This window comes from Motacilla alba, chromosome 7 (genome assembly GCF_015832195.1).
Source record: "Motacilla alba alba isolate MOTALB_02 chromosome 7, Motacilla_alba_V1.0_pri, whole genome shotgun sequence".
In the NCBI taxonomy this organism is placed as follows: Eukaryota; Metazoa; Chordata; class Aves; order Passeriformes; family Motacillidae; genus Motacilla; species Motacilla alba.
In genome coordinates, this window is record NC_052022.1 from 12,485,491 (window position 1) to 12,511,547 (window position 26,057).

General features: G+C 40.9%; 1 protein-coding gene across 4 annotated transcripts; it reads right to left on the reverse strand.

The window, feature by feature from the left end:
• Positions 1-20,539: 20,539 nt before the first annotated feature.
• Positions 20,540-25,754, reverse strand: TMEM177 (transmembrane protein 177). 4 transcript variants are annotated; one of them, XM_038143289.1, is made up of 3 exons: positions 24,586-25,751; positions 22,757-22,860; positions 20,540-21,657 (listed from the first exon to the last, which is right to left on the reverse strand). In XM_038143289.1, the coding sequence occupies exon 3, from the start codon at positions 21,641-21,643 to the stop codon at positions 20,693-20,695; it is 951 nt and encodes a 316-aa protein (XP_037999217.1). In that variant the 5' UTR covers positions 21,644-21,657; positions 22,757-22,860; positions 24,586-25,751; the 3' UTR covers positions 20,540-20,692. The 4 variants fall into 4 exon arrangements, with proteins under 4 accessions (XP_037999217.1, XP_037999216.1, XP_037999215.1 ...); XM_038143288.1 differs by having other exon boundaries at positions 22,757-22,901; XM_038143287.1 differs by having other exon boundaries at positions 22,757-23,110.
• Positions 25,755-26,057: the final 303 nt, after the last annotated feature.

Genomic DNA, 26,057 nt, shown 5'->3' on the forward strand with positions numbered 1-26,057 from the left:
TCTCCCCTTCTGCTGGCTTCTGTGTTTGGACAGCATCAGACAATTTTGCTTGCTAAGGAATATCAGGGAGGAAGCATTTAGTTTTCAAAGTTCCTGGGTTGGAGCTTATTCTTGCCATTTGTAAGGAGAAACCCAAACATTATGTGGACCTTTTTTCCTCCAGTTAACCACACAAGAAACAGCAACAAAGCCAGGAAGTGCTGCAGTTTGCAGTGTTGGAAAGCTTGCTTAAAATGAAATAGTAATAGGAATTACTGAAAGCAAGGAAGTAATTTTTGGGGCTGAATTTCTTCAACATATTTATATTCCTATAAGATTAATTAATATTCTTGCCTTGCATGTGATGAATCACACTGCCCCAAGCCATGTAGAACGATGCACTGCTGATACTAAATAAATTTAACTTATCTTCAAATCACAATTGTTGAGTGCCTGTCATTTTATGGTAGAACTAGTCCCAGGAAGGTCTGGATGAGTGATACCACTTTCAGGTATCAAGCATTAGAAAATGCATGCACACATAAACTGACCCTATGATACAAAATCTCGGCAGATCATCACTTTTTTAATTAGCACATTCAAGAAATACTGCACTGCTTTTGCACTGTGCTGGCTTGGGCTGGGGTAGAGCTCAGTTTCTGCACAGTAGCTGCTTTGGGGCTGTGGTTTGGATTTGTGCTGCAAGCAGTGCTCATAATTCATGGTGTTTCCATTATTGCTGAGCAGCACATACACGGTCAGGGCCTTTTCTGCACCACCCACCAGAGAAATGGCTGGGAGGTGCACAAGGAGCTGGGAGGGGATAGAGCCAGGACAGCTGACCCCAAGTTACCCCAGGGATATCCCATCCCATCCCATATGGCATCACGCTTGGCATACGGAGCTGGGGGAAGGTTAGTGAGGGGACACTGCTCAGGAACAGGCTGAGCATTGGTCTGTTGGTAGTGAGCAGTTGGGTTTTTTCATCACCTGTCTTTCTGGGGTTCTGTTTCTCTCTCTTTCATAATTTTCTTTTCATTACAGATTCTGATTAATATTATCTTGTTTATTTAACTGTACTTATCTCAACCCAAGAGTTTTCTCACCCTTCTAGTTCTCTTCCCCCATCCCACCAGGGGCAGTGAGTGAGCAGCTGTGTGGGGCTGAGTTGTTGGCTGGGGTTAAACCACAATCTACAACAATTTATTCCCTCTCATTATCCCCTCTCGCTCTCCCAATCCTCCCTGCTTCTCTCCCAATTCCACTCTATCTTTTGCTAACTATCTTCTTGAACTTGATCAAGTTTTTCAAGACTGATCATATGTTGAGCAGGTACAAGACCATTATTTCTGGATTCATCCAAATGCTGCATAGATTCTGATGCACTCCCCCACCTCTTCTTACCAGCCCTCTAACCACAGCATCTGACAGGACATCCCTGACTCTTGTTACACTTTGTTCCTTCCAAACACTTCCGCCTTTGGAAGATGGAGAGTCCAATGTGCTGTTGACTCCTTTTGCTGTCCCTTTTTGGGGATCTGAGTATCCTAGTGAGACACCTCACACATATTTTAGGGTATGTAAAGAAGGTGGGGCAGAGAGGAAATTAAAATTTTGTGCAGGATGGCTAAGCCACATGGAGCAACCATTTACCAAATGTGTTTCAAAAGCAAATTTGCTGGCAGGTGGACCAAGTGAATAACACAGAAGTTATATTTAGGGATTTAGAAAATGTCCTTACATAGAAATAGGGAATGCTCTTTTTCATGCATGCCTTGGATCAGTGCTTTCATATGAGGATGAGACAAAGGGCTTCACCAAACCCCAAGCACAGCAGGTTGTGCCCCACATGCTGCACCATTCAGGGTGCTGTGGCAGGTGCAATCTTGCACATAGGATGTGCTGCCATGTCCCCTCTCACTATCTGGTTTCTCATGTGTCAAGTGATCGTTTCTCACACCACTGCAATACCCCCTGGCAGGGCACAGCACGGGTTTTGAGGCTGTTAGAGGGCAGGCACTGAGGCAGCTCTAACAAGTGACAGATTTTTATATCCACCAACTGAGGCTCTGTTAATGCATCATACACAAAGTTTAATGGAAGAAGTCAATGCTAGGATCACACTTCCACCACAAGTGAAATGGCTTGTTGTGCACATCAGTAATTACACTTCTTGGCATTTTACCCAAGGCTGACATTATTTTTTTGTGGAGCTTTTTGTCACTGTATATTAGTGCTTTTGCCAAAGCTTAGCCACAGATAAAGAGGAAATATAGTGCTCAACTGACAGCAGCCCAGGTGCAGCAATATAATTTGTATGAGGCAAATTTACCAACTGCAGTGGCCGTGTTCTCTGATGGACGGTCAGATTGACTGGTCCCTGTAGCCTCATCTGGCCCCAAAAGTTGGAACTAACCCTGGAATAAGGTCCACATAGGGAGGTGCTCTGAACCTACTTGAAGGCTCATCACTTGTGATTTCTACCTTCACACCCCACCTTAGGAGGAGAATACAGCTCTATGCTATCAGCTTTGACATGCCGGTAGTACTGCAAGGGGCTGCATATCTCAGAGTAGCTGGGGGGCTGCGCTGCCAAACCAAGTGTAGAACTATGGCCAAATGTGCCTCAAATCTATTAATTTCACAACTGAAAGTCAGTTTTGCTAATACTTATAACACACCATGCTATCTGTATCTGGTGAGAGTAATGAGGTCTTAGCTAATGCATCATTTAATGCTGTTAAAATTTTGCTGAAACTGCCAGGGTGGATTTTTTTTGTTGTTGCTGTTTTTGTTTGTTTTTAGCAGCGTGAACATCTTGGGTTTGCTTGAGTGAAATAAAGAATTAGATCCTCCTAGAATAAAATTTGAACCTAGTTTCTGAAGCTGAGAAATGGCATTAAATTAGGTCTTTTCAGTACAAGCCAATTCAGGTTATTATTGCATGAATAGCCTCTCAAGAGAAAATATAAATGGAAAATATATATTTAAGATACAACTGCTCAAATATTTAGCAAAATAGATGAATTTTTGCTTTTACATCACACAGCCTGTTAGAGCTGAGGTGACTAAAACACCCTGCAGAACCATGACTTGGACTACATAACCTCGTGTCAGAGCCTGCTCAGATCTGCAGAGTGAGCTACCCTCGAGCTTGGTCTGAAGGCACTCTGTCCTGTCTCAGCATGGAGGCTGCAGCTATTTATTCCTCAGGTTGCCAATAGCACCTCATTTTCTCCTAGAGGGGTCTTCAGAGGAAGTCAGGTACTTACCAAGCAAAGCTTTCTAGAATGAAGGCTGCGAAAAGAGGCAGCATGAGGAGCCAGAATACATTAGCCAGAGGCCAGATACCAAGGATATGAAGGAAAATAGAAAAGTGGAGAGGATTTTGCCTGTTTGAAACAGGTCCTTAATGAACATGATAAGATTTGATACAGCAGAGATCAATGACTTCCTAAAAACACAGACCACTTGTGTTCATAACATCAGGTACAACACAGGGAAAAAAACCCAAAGAACTCTTGAGAAGGCATCTCTCAGAGGGTGTTTAAGTGTCTCATTTAGAATACCATGTAATACTAGTTCTCAAAAGGAAAAGAAAAAGCTGGTCAAATCTGGAAAAGTGGTAAGAAGGTCTCAAAATGAAAGAGTAATGCCTCTAGCAATGAGGAGGTGTCAATAAGAGCTGAAGTGTGAAGTTGTGCTGTTTCTGCAGGTTGAAACTTCTGTCTCAAGGGAGGAGGAAAGCAGATTTGCCTTAACGCAGAGTCCTGTGTGATCCCAAGGGAGGCTGGCTGCCTGTTACCCACAGCTGACATGCACTGTCAACTTCTGGTGGATCAGAATCCTGCTCACATTATTTCCTAGTCAAACTCTTTATTATTACTTTCAGAAAAAGGTGGTCCTGTGTTGTAACACCAGCCCTGTACCAAATGTCTGCACTAAGGAATCATTTCAGAGATACTGCTTTTCAGAACTGTCTGCAGATAAAAAATGTGGGCCCAAAATGAATCCTTACAGGATATCCACTAAGTGGATTCGTGGCTGATCATTCACATTTACTGCTGTCTCCGGAGGGGATGCTGCTTAACAAGCTCACTGGATGGCACAGCTAATTTGTAAGTCAGTGTTTCAGCTTTGTCACTTACAACATGCAGCATCTTTTTATGCAGCAAGAACATCTTTAATTTACATACTCAACATCATCAAGCTGTTCAGGTGTGACCATGCTATAAAACCTACATGATTCTAGTACAGCTTTGTGCAGACATTATTTATTTATTTGCTATATCAGCTTAAGTCAGCACAAAATAAAAGCAGGCAGAAAAGGCACATGAATTTTCTGTAGCTTAAAAATCAGTTACAAGAATCTTGTTCCTACAAAGACCATATAGGCAATAAACCCATATTTTATGTCTAAACATATCTGCTTCTTGCAGTCTTTTCCAGTGATTTACAATGTCAATTATGCTAGAATTGGACATATGGAATGGCATCATCAGGGATGATAAAGGTCTGCAAGCTTTGTGTAAAGCAAAGGTGTTTTAAGCAACACAGCAGTTAGATGTTTGTTTTCAAAGAAAAAACAAAGGGTATTGCTTTCTGCACCCAAATTAAACCAAATGCTCAAACCAAACAAAAGCAATACATCACAAGAGCAAATACAGTGATGAAATAATTTTACATGTACACCCATAGAGGATATCAGAGTGATCAATTTGCATACCCAATTCTGAAATAAGATTCCTGTGTGACTAGTTGGTTTTACTGCAATCTTTTGTTCCATCTACAGGAGCCTCCACCTGTGCTGCCAGCCAGCTGCAATAGGCTGTTACACAACTCAACCCATGTCCCAGTTAGTCCCTAAAACTTGTTTCACCCAGCTCTCAAGATTTCATTTCTCTGGAGAAGAGTAATTTACTAATTGTGATGTGTACTTAAGGCTTCTGGTAATGTCCTGTGCCTTGCTGACATTGTGTTCCTGTGCTTTTGGTGGCCTGCACTGTATTGCCCTGCTTTTTTTCAGTGAACTTCAAGGCCTGGCTTCCTGATAAAATAACTCATGTTTCACTAGCACAATGTGTACATCCCCACTCTAAGGTCACTGGATAGTTCAATGTACAGAAATAATGGTCTGTTGGGATATGCATAAAGATAAGCAGAGAAATATAGATACAAGGCTTTCTTAATGTTCTATTATTAATATATCTTTGCTATGGCAGTATGACTGCTGTGCTATCAAAACTGCTTTACAGCAGATGCAAACTTTTTACCAGACATATGGGCTGATACAGTCTAGAGAGCTCTTTGAAGTCAGAGGGTGAATAATCGAACCAGCTTAACTTTAAATCCTCTCAAAAAGCACGCAGTTTTTGGAATCAAGAATTGCAGTTTGCTTTAGAATGACAAGCTTTTAAAAAGCTGAATCTAAAGGAAATGTTATTACTGTTCCACAATATATTTTTCTTTCTTTTTCACTTACACATACCTGTGACTTGGAACATGGGTTTGTTCACTGCCTGTCCAGGGCTTAACAACAGGATGCCAGATTCACAGCTATGTACATTGCTTGACTCCCACTGCCTACCTAAATGTCAATTATAATGAAACAGAAGAAGAAACATGGTGGGGAGATCTTTTTGACTGAGCTTTCTAGAGTACTGTGTCTTGTTTTTCACAAGGGTTTTGTCTTTCATCACAGTGTCCAGTAACCAGTCTTATCCATCCTTTGGTATTTCCCATCAACAATCTGTTCAGATTCTAATCAACTTTTAAACACTAAATTGTATCCATTTTAAACATGTCTTTTGTATTGATAAGAAAAGGATGTTTAGGGTGAAACAAACACACACAGAGCCCTACAGAACATATCCCTAATTTGGGCTGCTGCATTGTTCCTCCATGCCAGTCCCAAACAGCCTCCCTGTGACTAACATTGCCATGGCCTGATTTACACACAGATTTAGTATCTGCAACTCATTATCATATTTAAACTTCTGGGTGGCTCAACTCCTTTGAGAAATTGGACCTAATAGCATTCTACACCGAAAAATATATAAGTACCTATTAACCTGTAGCAATTTACCATAGCATTTATAAAGATGTGAATAACGTGCAGAGTCATGCACATCTTACTAATGCAGACTGAATTATTCATTGCAAAGCTGGGCAATATTTTTATCAAATACTTATTATGGATAAATATTTTCCTTATTCAGTACCTTGATGTATGTTTGAATAACACCTTGCAAATAATTCTTCATGCAAATGTCACACTGAAATATTAGCTCTTTCTTCCTTTGACTAGTTATTTCCAAATCAATTTCCTTTGTGTTATTTATTCATTACAAATGAATAAATGGTATTCATGAAGTTTGTTTCTCTCTAGGCTAATAAACAGACATGGTGTTAGCCCCCAAGTACTTGTAATCTCAGCTTCAAATGTGCAAATTCTTGCACACAGTGGATCTCTATGCTATCACAATATTTCTGGCATCAACATGGAGATAAAAGAAATGCAGGAAACCACGGAAAAGTGACTCAAAGTTCAAAATATGAAGTCAATGCATATGTATCGGTTACATGTCCTGTAACATGTAACAGTCCATTGACTGTCATTTTTTATGCTGGTTTTGTTCTGCCCTTTTCTTCCTTTAATGCCTGAATACACTCAATCTCATATTTTCTTGCCTATTTGTTTGAGATTGACCAGTTTATATTTGCTTGCAATTAGTCCTCAATTTCTGATCAAATGCTGCTCTTGCAGGACTGTAAATACAAAACTCTAAATAATTCTCCAGCTGTGCAAATATTCTCCAAGACTTAAACCCAGGCATGCAGGTGCTACTTTTTTCTCCTTTCCTTGAATTTTCAAATATAAACACACCATCACCATGAACAAAATTCACCTTTGTCATCAGTGACCAAAACAGGACAGCCCTGGCATTTTGTGGTGCAAAACCTTGTGGACAGCCTGTACTTCCTAAATTTCAGGGAAAGTATTTATTCTTATAAATTATAGACAAGATGTGCATACCGTGGGGTAAAATGCGGCCAGTGATTCCCAGCTCCTGGAGACACGGGCTGGCTTGTGTCCATAACAATCAGGGCTCTCTCCCTCTTAGAAAAGTCACACACACATTGCAGGATGGCCCTTCTTATTGTGAGACACCATCATTACTGTCATTATTCCTGTTATTACTGCTACTATGGTAATGCCAACAACAGGGAGCTGGCTTTTTTCAAATGCACTGAGTGAAATAACGTGGTGCCACTGCTGCAGCCCTCTGGGGTGAGGTTTTTACAGGTCAGGCTGTTGGCTGGGCATGGGGTATGCAGGAACATGGGGGCTCTGGGTGACACTGGATAACCAGCCAAGGTGATGGGGAGTCACACCTGGCAGAGTTAGGAGAGACATTTCAAAATCATGCTCTTGAACCAAAAATGGAAATGCTGGTGCAGGTGCACCCTACAGTGTGTGCACAGATGTTACTCTCCTGCAGCAGATCAAGCTCCCTTCTGCTAGAATGAAATGCTACTTTAAAAATGCTTCTAGCTGCAAACTGGCATTAGTGCTTCCTCCCAGTAATGAGGCTCTGGCAAACCATTTACTAGCATTACAATTTACCTGTACTCAGCTTTGCACTTGCATTTGCTGATCACTGCAGCTGAAGCAAAAGAAAATAAACACATCAAACACATGCACACATTTCTTAAATACAATGCACACTACATGTTGTCCTCATACTAGATAAGAAAAACAGAAAGCAAATGCACAGAACAGGGTCTCTGTCTACTCTACCAGCTCCTTAAAAGTCTGTTGTAATCTCTGTTTAGCCAGATCAGAGTCAGATATTTATGACTTCGTAATTTTTGAACATAGAAAAATGTAAGTCATAGCCACTTTTAAAAGAAAACACTGGTGTGTTGAGAAAGAAAAGATAATAGCAGCACAAGTACTGGCCAGATCTAAATGCCAGGTGATTTAGAGAGAGGGGGGATTAGGATAGGATCCTGTGGTCCAGGGACAGCCAAAGTAAATGGTGATGATCCAATTCTAGTTTAGGCAATTTTCCATTCACCTATGTCATGTCTTTTAGAGCAATAACCATAGGAATTATTTAACATTTTTATTTACTGCCACTCTTCCGCTTACAGATGAAAGCTGCAGCAGTTACAATCATGAAACAGGACCATATGGCTTCAAGATCAGAAACAAATTTGCTAAACCCTGTCTGTATTATTTTAATTCCTACCTTGATAATGAACCACCAAATGAGAACAGAATTCAGCCTAAAAGATGAGGTGTCAGAATTATTTTATATCTTGTCACTAGGTAATGACTGTAATGGTATCTCTTACTTAGGTACCTTCATTAACAACTTAATGGTGAGAGCATGTTTTAGCATTGTGAACACGTGGACTACTCCATGTTCTGGGGCAAAAGATTAGTTTAATGAGGAGAGAGCCAATTTCCTGAACAAGTGCCTTATATAGTTCCTGCTTTTAAAAGAAGAACAGTAACATGGACAATTTATCATTACAAGGTATAAAAACACTTAACTTCATGGTTTGGTGCATTTATAGCACTCCTGCACAGGGGAGAGAGATTAACAGATTTTTCTCACGTGGTAAAATAGGTGGAAATCTGTTCTTCCAAATCCTTTTGCTCATTAGAGAAACATTCATTACCAGGAGACTGGGTTCAAAGAGCAAACTATCACTTAGCCTCTCAGTCACTTCATGTTTCTTTACACGTTTATTATGTTTTTAGGCACACCTTCGAAAATGTGGCCCATAGACACCCAAATCCTGTGTGAATAGAGCTTTGATAAATGCTCATATCTTTCAAATACATTGTACTTTATTTTGTTATAAGCAAATAGCTTTAACTTCAGTGGGCAAGAAACAATAGCAATAACAAAACCTCAAAACAACAGTGCTGCAATGTTTAGCAGAAGTAAAGAAGCTGCAGCAAGGAACAACCATGAACATTATGTCATCTAGTCCATCTTGCCAACAAACGATGTTTCTCTACAGCCTTGGCAAGCAAACCTCATAATTAGGCTTGCCAAAATAAAAACTGGCAAAAGCCTTGATACCTGATGTGCAAAGAAAAGAAATTAGTACAAACCTACTATTTACTTTGTCTGCATCTTTTTCAGAATTGAAGCAGAAAGGCTTCAGTGTCCTTGAATATTCATCCCCAGGAAAAAGCTGATCTAAATTTGCTGTCTTGGTACTTCACAGTTCATGTCATCTTGCATTTTTCCAGTAAGTTTAAGTAGAAAAAATTCTACAGGGAAAGTTTAATTTTCTTTTACTGTTTGCTAAATATAAGATTATTTACCAGCCTACATCTGCAAGTTATGACAAGCTTACCATAATATAAAAAGACTGTGAGTTCAGGGAACTGAGATTTAGCACATTAAAAGATTATAGTTTTAAACAGTCTCAAGCTCTCTTACTGTTCTGCAGCAAAACCCTTCTGTGTCTGAGCTCTCAGGCTAGCAACACTTTTCCAGTGCAACCATTCTATTTCTTGTTGACTCTGAATAACATACTTGCATAAAGAAAGTGGATTCTGTTTGCCTAGAAAACTATATCATGTTAGTGGTCCTCTGTTATACAAGAAAGATTAAATAAGCTGGACAGACATCAGACAAACATCTCCAAATAGAAGATATCTTCATTCTCACATAGGAGTGAAGCTACATGAGATACTTGGAAAGGTGGATGGCAGCAACCAGTTTGGTGATGGTGAATACTTAACTAGACAAAATGATTTTTCCTATAATATTAATTTTTGTTAACGCCAGTCACCAAACAAACCAGACCAATACAGGCTCTTTCGGCTGATGGTGAACAAAACCCATTCTAGAAGCCACAAAACCCACTGGAATGGTGCCTGCCACTCCCCCCAGCCCATGCTGGGCTGGCACACACAGCACTCTGAAAATCCAGGTAGGAGCCATGGCCAGAATGTGGCAACTGCTCCCCTGCTATCTTGGTAAGAACAAACTGAGAACTGTCTGAAAATAATCTACACATCAAGCCTATGGTACCATTTGCTTGGCCAACAGATACCACAGAGTAATAGCAATGCTGTGCTGATCATTTTTTTCCATTATTGGCCAAACAGAAATTATTAGGGACAGAACATCCTAGGCACCTTGAAAGTACCCTATTTTTTTGAGTGGCAAACTTGGCACTGATAAAAGTCTTGCCTCTTAAAGAAAGGTCACTCAGTTCTTTCCGAGGGACCAACATCTGAGCTGCTAAAGGGCCAAAGCTCCATGGGAAAAAGAAAATGGTTCAGTTGGCAACACAAGACACCTGCTGCTTATGCCTTACACCAGGCTTTAAGCAAAGCCAGTGTCTGGCCAACCCTCCTGCCTCAAATGGCATCCTGTCCATCTGTGGTAACTAAATAATTCAGAGTTGCCACAATGCAGACACTTCATTTTGGTCTTATTAACTGATGACAGCAACCTTGGGCCAGTCTCCCTTCCCCTTGGTTTGACTCTCATTAATCAAGCCCTCGAGCTAGATACTAGTTTTCCTATCAGCATGGCCTTGGCACTTAAAATCCCAGGATTATACATGGCAGATGTAACATTAGGTGAACCAAAGAATCTCAGCCTTCAACTCCATTCAGCCTGTTAATTCCAGGAAAAGCAGTCACGTCCTCAAAGTCTTTGTGCTTTGCTGAATTCCTGAAAAAAGTTCTCTTTCATAGAGAATGTCAAGTGTTATCCCCACTGGGCAAGAGTTACTCAAGCACATATGCTCATCACTGATTTGCTGCCAGTGCACGTGTGACTGCCTGCCTGCCAAGAAGGGCACGAAGTTCACATCTGACACACAGAGGCTTCCCCTGGATGTTGTCTGCCTGGCAAACCACTGCTCTTTGGTCCCAAATATAATTTATTATCAACAGAAACAGAGCAGGGGAAAACTTCTGAATTGGTGAGTTTCCTTAAATTATTTATAGGGACATTGAGCAGTAATTTTTAAGCTAGGGAATCACTATTTCATAGCTGATAGCCCATGAACCCAACCACAAACTGCAGGGTGGAAAACCTTTTAATAGCTGAGTTACAAATGCGCAATGAGTTTATGATGGCGTGATGGATGCACACATTAAACGCCAAGAAAATAAAACAGCTACAACATGATCTGTATTTTACACATTGCTTTTCATGGAACCTGTTCATGCAATAAGAAATTTATATTGCATGCTCTTTGATAGCCTGGATAGAAACTAACCTAAAGGAAATTACAAAGTACTAAAAAGACTGTAAAGACGGAAAATTGTAAAATACACGAGGTGATAATATTTCTGTGCCAAAGTCTATAGAAAAGGGCTTTTTTGATCATAATGAAAAAAATTAGCAGCCTTTTTACTCTTCATAACCTATTTAGTAGCAACGAAAGTGTTGGTTTGATATTTTTTCTTTTTTTTTTTCTTTTCTGGGAAACCAACATAAAAAGAAAGCCCAAGGTAAAATAAGACTTGAGAAGGAGGCAGAGGGGACAGTGTTCCACACTGCTGAAAATAATCTGTCCAAGGAAAACCCGATTAGTGCTTTGTGGTGAGGTCAGCCACCTTGTGGGATTACTTGGTTTCAGTCCCTTATTTCCCAAGGAGTTAAACACTTTCCACATTAGCTACAATGAATATGATGCAAATATTCCTTGGATTGCATGACACAAGTATCCCAGTCTCCATTCTGTTTAACCCAACATAATACTCCCTCTGTCTCTTCCTCTTCCAAAGCCACAACTCCTAAATTTCCTCCTGCACCATGACACAGGAATCTCCTTCATCCATTCGTGCCTACAACTCCCTCTTTCATATAATCTTCAGGAGATTATGGTTTAAATCTACAAATCATAAGCCTGAAGAGACGATTTAGCACAGTTCTATATTCTCAACATGCACGCTAGCATGTGACACAACACAGTGGGCACAATGTCACCTCCTGCAGCCATGTGTTAAAAGGACATCCCAAATCCCAGTGGTAATGCGTTGGATCCTAGCAATGAAGCTTTGGGTGGCTCTGAGCACAGAGTAGTCTGATCCTCTCCACAGATCCAACAGCAGTGACCCAGTGGCTGGGCAGGAATCTTCACTGGTCAGCAGCAGCAGCACGACCGGGTCACTTCCAGAGCCTGGCTGCAGTCTGCCTGCCAGGGAAGCAGAGGGCTTGTGCTGGGGTGATGCACCTTTCCTAACTTCAATTTGTATCACAACATCAGCTATGCCTCCTGCTGGTTTTAGGCTAGCACTTTTGTTGGATTTGGCCATCAATATTGGCTCGCTCTATACCATTCAAAGCAAAATTCAGTAGAAAATCTTTAAGATTAAAACCAGAGCAATACCATGAAAGAAAAGTAGTGCATAGTAGGTCTGTTCTTTTCCAGAAGCTTGCATAGTTTCAGCTGAAGCCAACATGCACCCAACATCCATAAAAACCAGCTAAGGAAAAATTATTTCACACCAGACACGAGATTGAAAAGTCCAAGGCGACGATGTTCAGTAAAAGGAGAAAAAATTTGGACATATCTGATCCCAGAACATGCACACACACATTTTTACAGAGTTCAAAGCTGCATCAAATCTTCTTCCAGCCTCAGAATTGAACAAACTTCAGAGACAGCCATGGTAAAATTTGGGAAATCTGTGCTACAGGTAAACTTCCCTTTAGTATTTCCACATAACACTTCTCCAATGCAAGCAAATTTTTTATCTTGATCGAGGAAATAATAAATGTCTGTGCCAGCTGAACTGCTTGTTCAGAAAATGGCACCATGCTTGGCTACTGCATTTTTTTTTCTGCATAAGCTGGAAAAAAAGATCTAGTCACCACGTGACTCTAGAAGAAAATGTACCTTTTTGATTCATCTATTGTGAGATTTCAGCAGAGATTTTTTTTTTTTTAATACTAACTGAAAGAAATCCCTAATATGTAGAAAATCCCAATTGCTCTTCTTCTCATTCAGCTCTCAGATCATTTCCATGGATCTATAAATCCAGTTCTGCTGCTGGAAAGTAATAAAAAAATTGAAAGAAATGTTTTTACAGTTCAATTTGTAATTGCTAAAGCATGACTTCAATTTGCAATACATAAATTATGTTCTGGCCAGAAAAGCAAGAAAAAACCTTCATCTTTTCACCTGCTTCACAGGTGTAAAGGCAACATACACATGTTAAGTTTTCATCCAGCCATCTGCAACTGTGCCACAGCTGTCTTCATATATGATACAGGCAAACATGATTAGGATCTCTAAATTGCAATTGCAAAAAAAACCCTACCTGAATTTATAACTTCCATAAAATGATGAATTCAGCATTTCCTTTTATAAGGTGCTACCATGATTAATGAAAACTTCAATAAAAAGTTTGTCTGGTTGCTGACTTGACTTTTTCAGTATTCAGTATGATATCTTTAGGTTAGGATGAAGAATGTGGAAATCAAAGGGAAATAAGTGTTAGGGGATGAACACAATTTTCCAAATTGCTTAAAAGAATATATAAAAATAATAATCTTTGGGATCACTGGCTTTTATTTTCCTATGGCAACTTCTAACCATCACAGGCATATAATGAATGTCTGAACATTAAGAATTTATGTGTGCTGCCTTAGATGAGCATAATTCTCAACTATTATTAATGAGGAACTATAAAACACACTTCAAGATTTATGCCTAAATTACATGAAGTTTCCAAAAACCATAAATACATCTGTCTATGGGTATCTACAGAGAATTATATAACATGCTTTTAAAACATGGTCACTAAGGCAGTGAAACTCATCCCAACTGAGAAAAGATCTTACAAGGAAAACTTTCTACAGAGTAATTCTTACCCTGCTCTGTTGTCTGAAATATTTATATAGCTGCCTCCAGTCTAGTCAGAAAATGAAGAATCAAAAAATGGGAAAAAAAAAGATTTTTTTTTAAACAGGCTTGTTATTTACAACATGGCTTGATCTTAATTTTAAATCTTCCCTGAGAAATTGATCCAGTATTTCATTGTACAGTAATTAATTTAAGAATCAATGTAGCTTTAAAATAGTAATGCAGGTTATAGTTTTATCTTTACTTCCACATAAGTTTTATCTCTTAATAGCTACAGTGGTGTAATTTACTAGTTTTCAGTTCTAAAATTCCATTTCTGATTTTTATATCAAAAATTATGGCTTCAATCTTAGCCAATTCACATTGATATGGACAATTATATTTGTGGTAACAGAACTCTGCAAAGTTCCGTTTTCTTTGGCTGGAAAGAAGCAGTAGCATGGACTTTTTGTATCAGCATACCTGGTAGAGCCACTGTGGTATTGAACTGCCACACGTTGCTTAGTACAAGTTGGAGAGGGAACCATCACATTGTTTTCAACTCCTCTAAACCAGGGCCTGCTCCAGTGACATCTGCAGTGGCAGAGCAGCAACTGCTTCCAGGGCAGAGGAGCACTGAAGAGGAACTGGTTTGGGTAAGGGGCTGAAGCAGCACCTTTGTGTTACCTGGAGAACCTGGCACAGGCCTGCATATATGGAGCTGGGAAGGGATGAAAAAGGTGCTGCTGGAGGATGCACTGAGCAGACAACCCAGAAATCAGATGCAGTTGGTTACAGAATGTATTGCAATTCTTGTGCAGTATACATCTCTGTAGAACATCAAGACTTAGAGCATGTAAGGAACACGGGATTATTTTCTTTGGTTTTGCCTACACTTTTCTTCCTCATTCCAAACCCCTCAGCCTTGCAAGACTCATTCAAAATACTTGGTCAAAAGTAAGTGTTCTTTTCAGCAGACAAAACCCTACAGACTCCTCTGCTGCTGCTTGGTGGCAGGTGATTCAAACCCATCTATAAAGTCCTCAGTGTAACTGGCAACATAAGCAACGTAAGAACCCACAATTCTCAAAACCAACACGTGGATGTGCCTGAGCTAAGTACAAGCAGTTAACAGCATAACATTAGTTGTAACTTCTCAACTCACAATACTCACCTAGCCAGAAGTATATTAAATACCCTGCAATTTTCAGGAACAGGAAACAAAGTTTCTAAGGGCTTAAAGGGAATAGCAGCTTAAAATTTGACAGAGGCAAATTAAGACCAAAAGTGAACTAGGTGCCACAGACAGCGAATAAGAAATACATATTTTAAAAAGTAATGATAAGTGTAAATTTCAAAAGTAACATTAAATTATTTTCTTATGGCAAAATAGGAAAGGCTTTAACTACAATGCCTATCTTTCATGTAGTCAAAAGCATTTTTCCCTGAAAAACATGTAGACTAAATGTAGTAAAACAGGAGAATGGAAGCTGCTGTGGTCTTTTCTCAGGTAAGTACTGTAGGAAAAAGTAGGAGGTGCAAATGAAAGTGCAAGCAGCAAGTGAGCACTTGAAAGTTCACAAATCTTGCTTGAGCAAACTAAAGCAGCTTGTAAGATGACTCAGCAGGCAGAAGAGGCAATTGGAATAACAGAGCAAGGGGAAATGAAACAGAGAATGAAGAAACAACAACATTCCCACTGGAAAATTTCCAGCATATGATAGAAACAAAGCTTCCAGAGGTCAGCAGGTCTGCACTAAACCACTAAACAGTTACTGGATAAAAGTTGTTTGGATACTGCGTTTCCTTTCTTCATGTTCACATTGCAAGAACTGCTGGAACTGTGAACCTGGGATAGGCTCACAATGTCTTGTGTTTTCTAAATACTCTTAGTCACACTGATGAGATCTGCTTTTGCAAGACTTCAAGGAAGTAGTTTTATTATACACAAAGGAGGACACAGCTTCAGCTTCACCTGTTACTCATTTACTTTGAAAGAAGCTGTTAACACCTTGACTACATTAACAAGATAATGCTCCTGCAAACCATAGCAGAAAGTGATTCTGAGAAACCAGGTCAGAACTGGAAAAAGGACCAACTTTCCAGATGATGGAAGTTCAACCATGGGAGAAAAAAAAAAAATAAACAGGAGAAAGTTCTCCAGTAAGCATGATCTGGGGGACAAATATTTTTTTTCAAAACTAGCAGAGAGCACCACAAATTCTTCTGGCAGTATGTTTTTCCTACAGAAAAACTAAGGTAGGAGTCAAAAAACAGACACCTAGGTTGGCTGTGTTTATCAAAGTGCATTTTTGGACACAAAACTGAGTTTTTAAGAACACTCTTTCTCTCAAAATTGGAGACCTGGATAGATTTCGGCAAACTTGGTCTTACTGAGGAAAGTAAAAACTTCCAACTGCAGAGATATTTCACTGTTCATTTGTGGCTATGAAACTTAAGAGTTTGGCTTGTACTTTTCCACATAGGAAAAACAGACTGGTTTCTGGCCAAATTTTAGTAATTTTCTCCACTTTATGGATTTGGCAGTTTGAGCAGCCTGAATATACTCACTTCAGCTTAACAAACCAATATATTGTCAGTGAAAAAGATGCCCGGCAAAACATCCATAAGCCATTTTTCAGTGTCTTTAGTTTAATTTGTCTAATATACCAATTCCTAGAGAATAATAACATTTTTTTCCTGTTCTTAAGTCTGGTTTTGACAACAACCAAATTTCTCTCTTCCCAAATGTGTCCTCCTTATTCCAAGATCTTAAGTATGTCTTCCTACATCAGCATTACTCTACTTGAAAGGCATTCTGCCTTTCAATCATATACACTTACAGCTGAGATGAGTGAAATCAAGGAGGGGCTGGATGCATAGATAGCAGATGGTCTGCAACTTATTGATTTTTATATGAATGTAATCATACCTTCTACATGGAGCTTTTAGAGATGGGAGCAGATAACAGTTGCGAGATAGGGCCCACATACTGCACATAGCAGTACTCACTCCTTGATGGATCCTCTGCATTTGTTCCTCTGGTGAACGCCACTTGTGTTTCAGTCATGATGATTTGATTTGTACATTCAAATTCACACCCCACCCATGCAAGCCACACTTCGTCACTGGGGTTGCTTCACAACTGCTACAGCCAAGGGCAAAACAGTAGTAGGCTCTTCTCAGCATCATCTCTCCCACCACCACCAGCTTTCCCTGCAGGGCAAGAAGCTCCACAGCTCTGCAGTCAGCTCTCACCATCTTATCTGTCCAATTCTGGAAATCACTTTAATGTGAAATGGGGTGATAGCAGTGCTCTGCTGTAAGAAAAAAGGCTGTTTTCTGAAGGACCACTACACTTCAACTGCACCCCTCTGGGCAAGACCACATATTTAGTGCCACCTGGGTGGAGATTTCCCTCTCTCTGAAGCTCCTGCTTCTGTAAACTGCTGGAGAAGCCAGATACCCATAGCAGCTGATTCAGGAATCACTGTAATCAGACGACTTCTACAGCTTGTTTGTCTTCAAGAAAACAGTCTAGCTCTCAACATTGCTCTTTTCTGACAACTTTATGTTTTTGACCATTAAACAAGCTGAAGGTATCTCCACAACAAGAAACTGCAGTTCTTAGGATAAAGAAATATGTGAGTCAGGCCCTGGAGTATATTTCTTACACTTCAGTGGGAATTCTAAGCAAAGCACCTTGGTGACCCTCATCTCTTGCAGCATCACCCACTAAAGCTTTATGTAGCAGCAAGAATTGCATTTATATAAAAAAGAAGTTACAAGGATCATTTTCTTTTCAGTTACATAGAACATTCAGGATAATAACACAAATAAACCAGTCAAGCAAATCCCTCTTTAAACTAGATTTTATCTAAATTTAAACTAGCAACTCATTTTGGTCATTTGCTACTCATACTTCTTTATCCTTTAATCACTTTACCAGACAGAGAGCTTCATATCTGTAGATAGTACCCATTTTTATGAGAGCTCATTATTCCACTAACATCTCTGCTTTTATGGTTTCTAGACTTAGACTTCTTTTATCTACATCTCCTAGCAATTCCTTTTAGCTTAACATTTTTTGTTGCTTTTCTACACAAAAATTTGTACAAAGTGTACCTTGTCTGAGCAGCAAAAGACAAGCCAGTTAATACTAAAACACGTTCTTCAAATTCCTCAGATTTTCAGCTTCAGAGCTGGGTGAGGCTATTCACTGACACAATTTACAAACTGATTTGCTTGGCCTTTTCTGGGCCACTGGATGAACTTGCTTTTCCATGTCAGACCATTCTTTGTACAGAACATTTCCACCTTTAATTCTGGGATGCTTGCTTCTAGTGAACTCTCAAGACCAGACCGTTTTTATCACCAGTATGTGGAGTTCATGTTTGATTTCAGTGATAGTTCTACCTACAGAAAAACACCTGCAGTGTAATAAAAGACTTTTCATGAGTACTGTCATGGCCATGTATTTGAGTTGTGCTATTCTTACTTGCCAAATAGCATGGGTGATCTTGCAAACAGCAGTTACCTGGCAACGCAAATATCTTTTCCAAGACAACCTGCACATTCCCAAAGTTCAGGGAAATCTTACTAAACAGTTGTGATTGCAGTTCCTGTTTTCCCTATATTGACACTATGACACTGTGCTCAACTGTATAGAGAGGGATGTGTGTAAGCCCTTGGCAACAATCTGTCTTTGGAAAGAAGGGTCATGCATCTTGAAGCTAGCCAGCCCTTCCTTACCAACACCAATGTGCCACAACAAGTTCAAAGAAGGGTAAATGGGACACAACATTTATAGCTGCATGGAGCTTCTTGGAGAATCCCACTGCAAGAGTCAAATGACGTACACAGCTGCAAAACCCATTAGCATCACTGGGGCTTTACACCCCAACAATGTCAAATAACCACACTAGCTGCTGGCATCATGATGAAAAGCAACAGTAAGGAGTGATAAAAGACAAGATTACTTTAATTTCATTTTGTTTAACCTGTTACTTGTTGTAAATCTCCATGAAGGCCTCAGTTTCCTCTCTGCACTCTTTATGTAGCAGCAGCTCCTTCAACCACAAACTAAATGGGCCAAGTTCTCTCTGAGAATATTTCACGGAGTTTAGACTTGTCTGAAGGAGTAACAGGAGGATGAAATAAACTCACAGCCTATATAAACCAGGAACTATATTTCAGTCTTGAGTCACTATGTCACTCTACCAATAAACTTCTGTGATGTCTTATATTGGATTTATCTGGAAGACAAGCAAAAAAAAAAAAAAAAAAAAAAAAGCTCAGAGATTTTAAACACCCCTGCCTAAACATAAAGTCTCCTCTTATTCCACAGACCAGGAAATTTTACCAGACTCTTTCACAAAGGACACAAAAACAATAGCTTTATGCCTTACAGTCAGAAAACCACCAGAGAGGCATCTCATGACCTGATGAGGACAAGTGCAAGCAATAGGTGATGTTTCAGAAGCGTATGGCACAGCAATCTGCACATGGCAGATTACTTCAGCAGAAACTCAAACATCTCACACACATGGATTCAGCAATGGAAAGCAACAGCAGTGCTTCAGCAGCTAGAATAGCAATTTTTTGTCACCATCTGATTCAAAAGGGAAACAGAACTCAGTAACGTTTTGAGCAAACACAGGTGTGACACTTCTTATTGAAGCAGATGAAGAAAGGACAAAGCCAGGGCAGAGAGGACACTCAGCACATCTCTGACTGAGAGGACACAAAATAGTAGAAGCTGCTGGTGAGAATGATGACAGAGATGAGAACTACTCTGACATCACCAGGCAGAGCTAGTGGGACAGCAAGAGAAACATAGGAAGAAAGGGACCAATTTGAAACTGAATTTGAAAACTATCACCTTGAAAATGAAGGTGAGGCTACAGTGGAAAGCTTACTGCACTAAAGACTTCTCCAGAAGATTAGTAATCCTGGGCAAAGCTTGGCCTGCCAGACAAAATCTTCTTGAGCCAGATGGATACAGGAGAATAATCTCCTTTGGCAACTCTGCATCAAAGACCTCACCAGTTTCTGCACCAGATGCCAGACTTATGTCTCATACCTTGCCTTCACTGACATAACAGGTGACATACATCTACACATATTTTTAAACGAAACAAACAACTCTACCAAAGTAGGCAGAAAAACCTTTTCTCAACATGCTTATCCCACTGGGGAGAAAACAATCAACCCAGGACAGTCCTCTTACATACTACCACTCCTGGGGAACATTCACAGTGATGCTGCAGTCACCATGTACTAGAGAGCAAAACTAGATTTAAGCAAATGATGCAGGTGCTGGTAATAATCTGTCTGTACTGGTAGGAATTGCAGCATAACGAATGTCTCCTACTGAAGAATGGTGATTGCAGCATAAGAATATACACAGCACAAGAACTTACACAGAACAGAAACACTCTGTGTCTTGATATTTATGTAAGCACACAATACAAACCGCCAGCTTTTTAAAATATCTGTGCTGTTCCACAGGAGAAGCAGCAAACACCCCAGTTTAAATTATAATGATCCCAAAACTCTCCACTGGACTTGCCCCTCCCAATTTCCCAGACTGAAATGGCAGGAAGGCAAAGCAGCACAGCAGAACTTTGAGATCAGTGTCTGAAAAGTTTCCCTTCTCAGCAGTCTTGTGATTTGAGATGCACACAGAACTGAGCACTTTGGAAGCAAGTCTTTAATATTTTAAGAGAGAATTCTTTATTCAAGAAACGTGCAATAACTCTTTCCGAACTATATGCAAAAATAAACCCCAAAATTCTAATAAAGATACAGAAGGAAAAAGAAAAAAGCAGCACAGCGGTGTTCCAAAATACATAATTCACAAGTTTAAAATTCAAGCACTTCCATCAGATGCCTGGAGCTCTCTTAAAATATTAAGAATCAAAGTTCTCCGGTAAGTGTATGGGGTATACTTTATTCTGAACCAGTGCCTTGGGAAAAGGTTACCACTCGGGGCATACATTTTCATCCCTTGCTTGCCCATCAGACCACGAAAAATCCTGTTGCGGGACAAGATTTTATCATAAAATTCAAGGCCACCGCTGGCATAGTCCTTGGAAAGCCTGGCTGCCTTCGAGTCGGCCCTGCAGTCCAGGTGATAGGTGATGGCATCAGAAGAGACATAGTAGCAGAGCAGTCCTCCCATGGCAGTGACAAGGTTACAGAGGCCACGGAGGATCACAGGGCCGCTGGATAACCCCAGAAGCAGCTTTAGAGCTCTCCCACAGACAAACGTGCCAGCCAAGCAAGTCGGAGCCACAACTGCACTTGCTAAAGGGCTGCCATTCTGCAAGTACACAACTTCTCTGGCAATGGCAAACTTCTGAGCTTTAAGGGAAAATGTGAGAGCTTCCTTCAAAGCCACACCTTCACTGCTCTCCCAGTCTACTTTCTTGCCATTTATTACAACAACATGGTTGACTATTCCTTTTTTATCCACAGCAGTGCTATCAAAGTTAGGTGGGATGCCCACCAAACAGCCTTCAGGCAGCCAGGGAATTCCAGTGCTCACAGGGTGGAAGCCAGAAGCTGCAAAGGCTCTGTAGGAGCCAGTGGACTTCACACCAATATCTTGAAGGACATCCTGAAACACACCACAGAGCTTCTCTGAAAGCTCAGCTGGCTGCCCCTCTGACCAGCACTCGTGCAACAGTTTGAATGTCTGCTCAGGAAACACATGATAGGAAAGGTTAGTGCCAAGCAGTCCCATGCAAGAAACGGCCACAACAGTGATCTTGTGCTTCTTTAACCACACAGATGCCTTCCGCAGGAACCGCACTGCCATAGTCAAATCCTAACCTGTTCATAACACAAAATCAGGAATTAAAGTGTGCATAGATAGGTTTGTCATCTCTCTAGCACTAAAAAACCTCAAATAACCAAAGCAGAAAACATAAGCAGCAGAGCACAATAACCAAAGAAACAATTTTTTACATTAACAAAACACAAAGCATCTTTACAGAGGACGAGATACGCAATCATTTTTGGGCCTTGCACCACAGGATGATTGATATGAAGAATTAACTTCTCCCTTTCCTCCAGTAAATCAATTTACCGCAATAAAGACAATTCTAAAGCCACCACACTTCCTCTTCCCCCAGCAATCAATACACACTCTGTATTTACCCAACATACTTGTCTAGTCTTTGCTAGCACAATCCCACTCTTGCCTTCCACTATACAGTCTACAGGTATTGAGGGCAGAAAGAGCCAATAATTAGATCAGTCTGTGCCAACCTCCTCTACAGTACAGCTGAAAAAGTTTCAATCAGTAACTTGAATACTAAATTCAAAAACTGAGTTTGACTACAACTTTCCAAATAGGATCACATTTAGATTTGAAAAATTTCAGGAGACAGAATTTTCCTTTAGGAGTTTGTTCTGATGGATAGTCAAGCTCAGTATCAAAAAAAAAACCCAAACAGCAAAAAAGCCAACCAACCAAAAACCAACAAGAAACAATATGTTTTTTTATATATTGGGTTTTTTTCTTTTCTTTCAGATTTCAACTTCCAGGCAGTGGTTCTAACTTACTCAGCAAAAAGCTATCTTTAGAAAGCAGCATGCTTTCAGCAGCTACTTTTAAAATTTGACTCTGAAATAATTTCTCTGACAAATACTATGTTCAATCTAGAGCAGAAACTGGAACATAAATTGTCTCAGGGCCTATGTTATGACTCTTTAAATAAGCAAATAAACTTAAAAACTCTCAAACCTGCCAACTCATTCAGTTCAAGAGTCGTGCTTCCCTTGGGAAGTATCAGTTCTTTTTATGATGCAAGCCATATTACACACTCTGCCCAGGAAAGCTCCAATTTCTTCTTAAAAAAATTCTACTGGGCACAAAATTCCCACCTCGAACGATGCTACTGTGAAGGTATAAAAATGAATTAGGCACCTAAATCCAGCAGAAATCAGTGAAAACTGGGCACCACTCTTTCCATTTGCAGAGTCTCTTCTCTCAGGGCTTTCATATACGAGCTTCATAGAATCTTGCTGCAGCTGTTAAAGACATGAGTGTTTCCAGCTGTCCTCACAGGAAGCTGAGGTGGCAGAAGGGAATTGTGCTTTATAAGAACAACCAAAGTCTTAGTGTGGAGTACCATCAAAGGTGGGTCTCAGCTACGCTGCTGGGCTCTGTATGGCAGCAGCTGAGGCAGGGACATATGCTCTCCTTCCACATGTGCTGAACAGGAACTTCTCACAGAGGGGCAGAGTGGACAACTGGGGTCTGTAACATCATCAAACAGCACTACAGGCCATGCCAGGATACACCAGTCATGATCAACAACAAATGAGTGTTAACCACAGGGAAGCAAAAAGAGATTAATTTAAAGGTGGTGGTTTAATAATATGTTATTACTACTCCTTCCTATGAAGAACTTTCAGACAGTAAACCCACCAGGGGAAGAATAATCTTGTTTAATATTTATGCTGCACTGAACTCACACTGTGTGCTTAATAAAAACAATGATGTATGTAATCATACAGTAATTCAGTATGTATTTCTTAGTGTAATAACTAGTGGTGTTCTTACATTCTGCTGAAGGCAGAGGTGGCGCATTTTTTGACAATGTTATTTAAGAAAAACATGCTAAACAGCCAAGAGCTTGGATGAAACCAAATTTCAGGAGAAAATCTCCTTGATAATAGAACTAAAAACCAGAAAATGGTAATACTTAAAATCAAATGATCATTTTGAAGTTTATGACCTCTCAGCGAATCTGATAGTCTAGATCTGATTGAAAAGGTCATGTCATTTACAGTGCAGGGGCAAGTACTTCCAAGGGGATGATTGTAGGGAGCCTATCACTTGATCCTCATGTGAAGCTGAGGCAGGGACTTCACAGGCTTCTCCTGTCAGAGAATGCCCTCCCACTGGAGCAGGCTAACATAGTTTTAAGATTAGAAATGCTGCAAGGAAAAAAAGTCTCTCTTCAGCTTACATCCACACCCTTGTGGGGAAGGACAGACCACACTGAAAACTCTACCCTCCTTTCTTGAATTACCTAATGAAAACTCCTTCTTTGCATGATGAAATGTGATTGTGCACATGGAATGCAAAAGTAAGCAAGAAATGCCACATTTGTTTTCTCATAATAGTCAATACTCAGGGAAATAAAAGGGAAACTGCCCACAATACATTTTAGCATTTATGCTTTCAAACCTTCCTCAGGGTCAGTGCAGATGCTCAGCTCCTGCAGATATCCCACTGCAACCCTAACCGTGCATGGCATCTTTATTTTATTCATAAACTTTGTGCAATTTATGTATGAGGAAAACAACCGGAAACTGCAAGGCAATTTACATGGCCCATATCCTGCAAATTCAATCGTTTAGTGACCATGAAGCCACCACCACGCTCACACGGCGGCCTCCCCCACATGCTGAAGCACTTTCTATCTCTGTGGTGTCACAGGCACTTAATTCTCACTGAACTCAGAGATCTGTAACAGCTAAAGTTCAGATGGGGGATATCTGGGCAGGTTTGGCCGTAACACGTGTGTGTCACTGAATGTATTGCTTTAAAATCGCACGTAGTCGAGGAGAAAGCCCAGCTTAAAGCACGATCAATCGGGAAACGGGGCGCAGGCCGGAGCCGCCTCCAGGGCTCCGGCTGGTAGGAAATTAAAAGCATAGAAGAGGAGGGTGACACAAATCCACAGCCCCGGGGCCCCGCTGCGGGAACCGCCCGGCCCCCCCGCGCCGCGGCCGCCCAGCACCTACCGCGGGTCCCGGGCCGAGGCGGGGCTGCGGGCGGAAGGGGCGGCGCGGGGCCGGGCGGAGGCGCCATGGCGGGCGGGGCTCGTTCCCCTCAGGGCGGCCCGAGTGTGGCTGCAGTGACACAGCTTGGGATGGCCTCGGGCGATCGCACCGGGGGTGCATGCGGCCTGCTGAACCTGGCCTCGGGCGAACGCACCGAGGCGAAGATGCGACCCGCTGCCCCTGCAGGCGAAGAGCGAGAGACACCCACCCCTGCCCCTCCAAGGGCAGCCGCAGCGTGAGGCGGGACTGCCGCTCTCTGCCCGCCTCATGACTTAATTCTGTGCTCTAACTCCCAGCGTTCTTCCTGCAAAATACTTCACATCTGTATTATTAATTCAGCTCTCCCCACTGCAGGGCAGGAATGCTTGCCGCTAAGGCAGCAAGTGGCAGAGCTGCCATCCGTCGTGTAGGATTTGTTTTCTCTCTCATTCCTAATGGGAAAATAACATACACAGGGGTTTTTTATTTGCTTTACAGTTACTGTTTGCTCAAAGCAAATGGCCAGTGTGGTTTCTCAGTAAGCCCGTGTGGATTCGATCTACAGCCTGGGTACTTCGAAGGCCCTGGAAAGATGTGAAATAAGAGGAGGTGGGTGGCAGAGCAGCCCCCTTTGGAAGCACTGGCATCCGAGGGCAGAGCTCTGGGAAGTCCAGCCTTGCCCCTGGGATGTGCAGTCCTTGCAAAGCAAGAATACAGAATAGCTTTTGGTCAGGTTAGGGTTTTATTTGGGTAGGGGATAATAAAAGGTTCTGTTTGTCTCATTTATAGAAAGTTTGCACTCGTGCTGGATGATTGTTTTAAAATGTTCCTTCACACCAGGCAGTCATAAGGTAATAATTTTTCACTATCCAAATAGAAATTATGCTGGGTGAGAGGCAACAGAATAGAAATAAAAGCAAGCTGTTCTTACTTTCTACTTGTGATTAATTTTGACAGATCTTGCTTTCTTTGCAGCAGCCCCTGAGTGAAGCATTTCTTACCAGTAAAGGTTTAGTTCCGACACATTTTAGCATGACACTTGAGTTCACATGAAAGGATTAAGATCGTAAACTGACTGTTTAGGAGTTCTCATTCAAATTCGTGGGGATTTTTAGGGCTTTCATGAAAGTATCCTAATGAAGAAATTTATCCTGTTTTTCCCACTAGATGATCTGATTTTTAGAAATGCTAGTACTAAACGGACCTGACTAGGCATAGCCTGCTGTGAACAGAAGCTGGTAATGACAACCTTGGTTTTAACTTCCAATAAACAGGTTGCTAAGAAAACACACTCCTTCGTGACAAGGCACAGTTCTACCCTTAGGTTATGGTTTTATGCAGTATGGCAAGGCAGATGAATAGTTTGCTGCCACCCAAAGGGAGAAGCCAGAGAAAAGATCCCATCTTTTTCACCTGTCCCCCTCTGAGCCACTTTTTGCCTGCTCTGTCACCCA

Bases quoted from the DNA above. Each gene is read 5' to 3' on its own strand.
- TMEM177 (XM_038143290.1), bottom strand. From the start codon at position 21,643: ATGGCAGTGCGGTTCCTGCGGAAGGCATCTGTGTGGTTAAAGAAGCAC.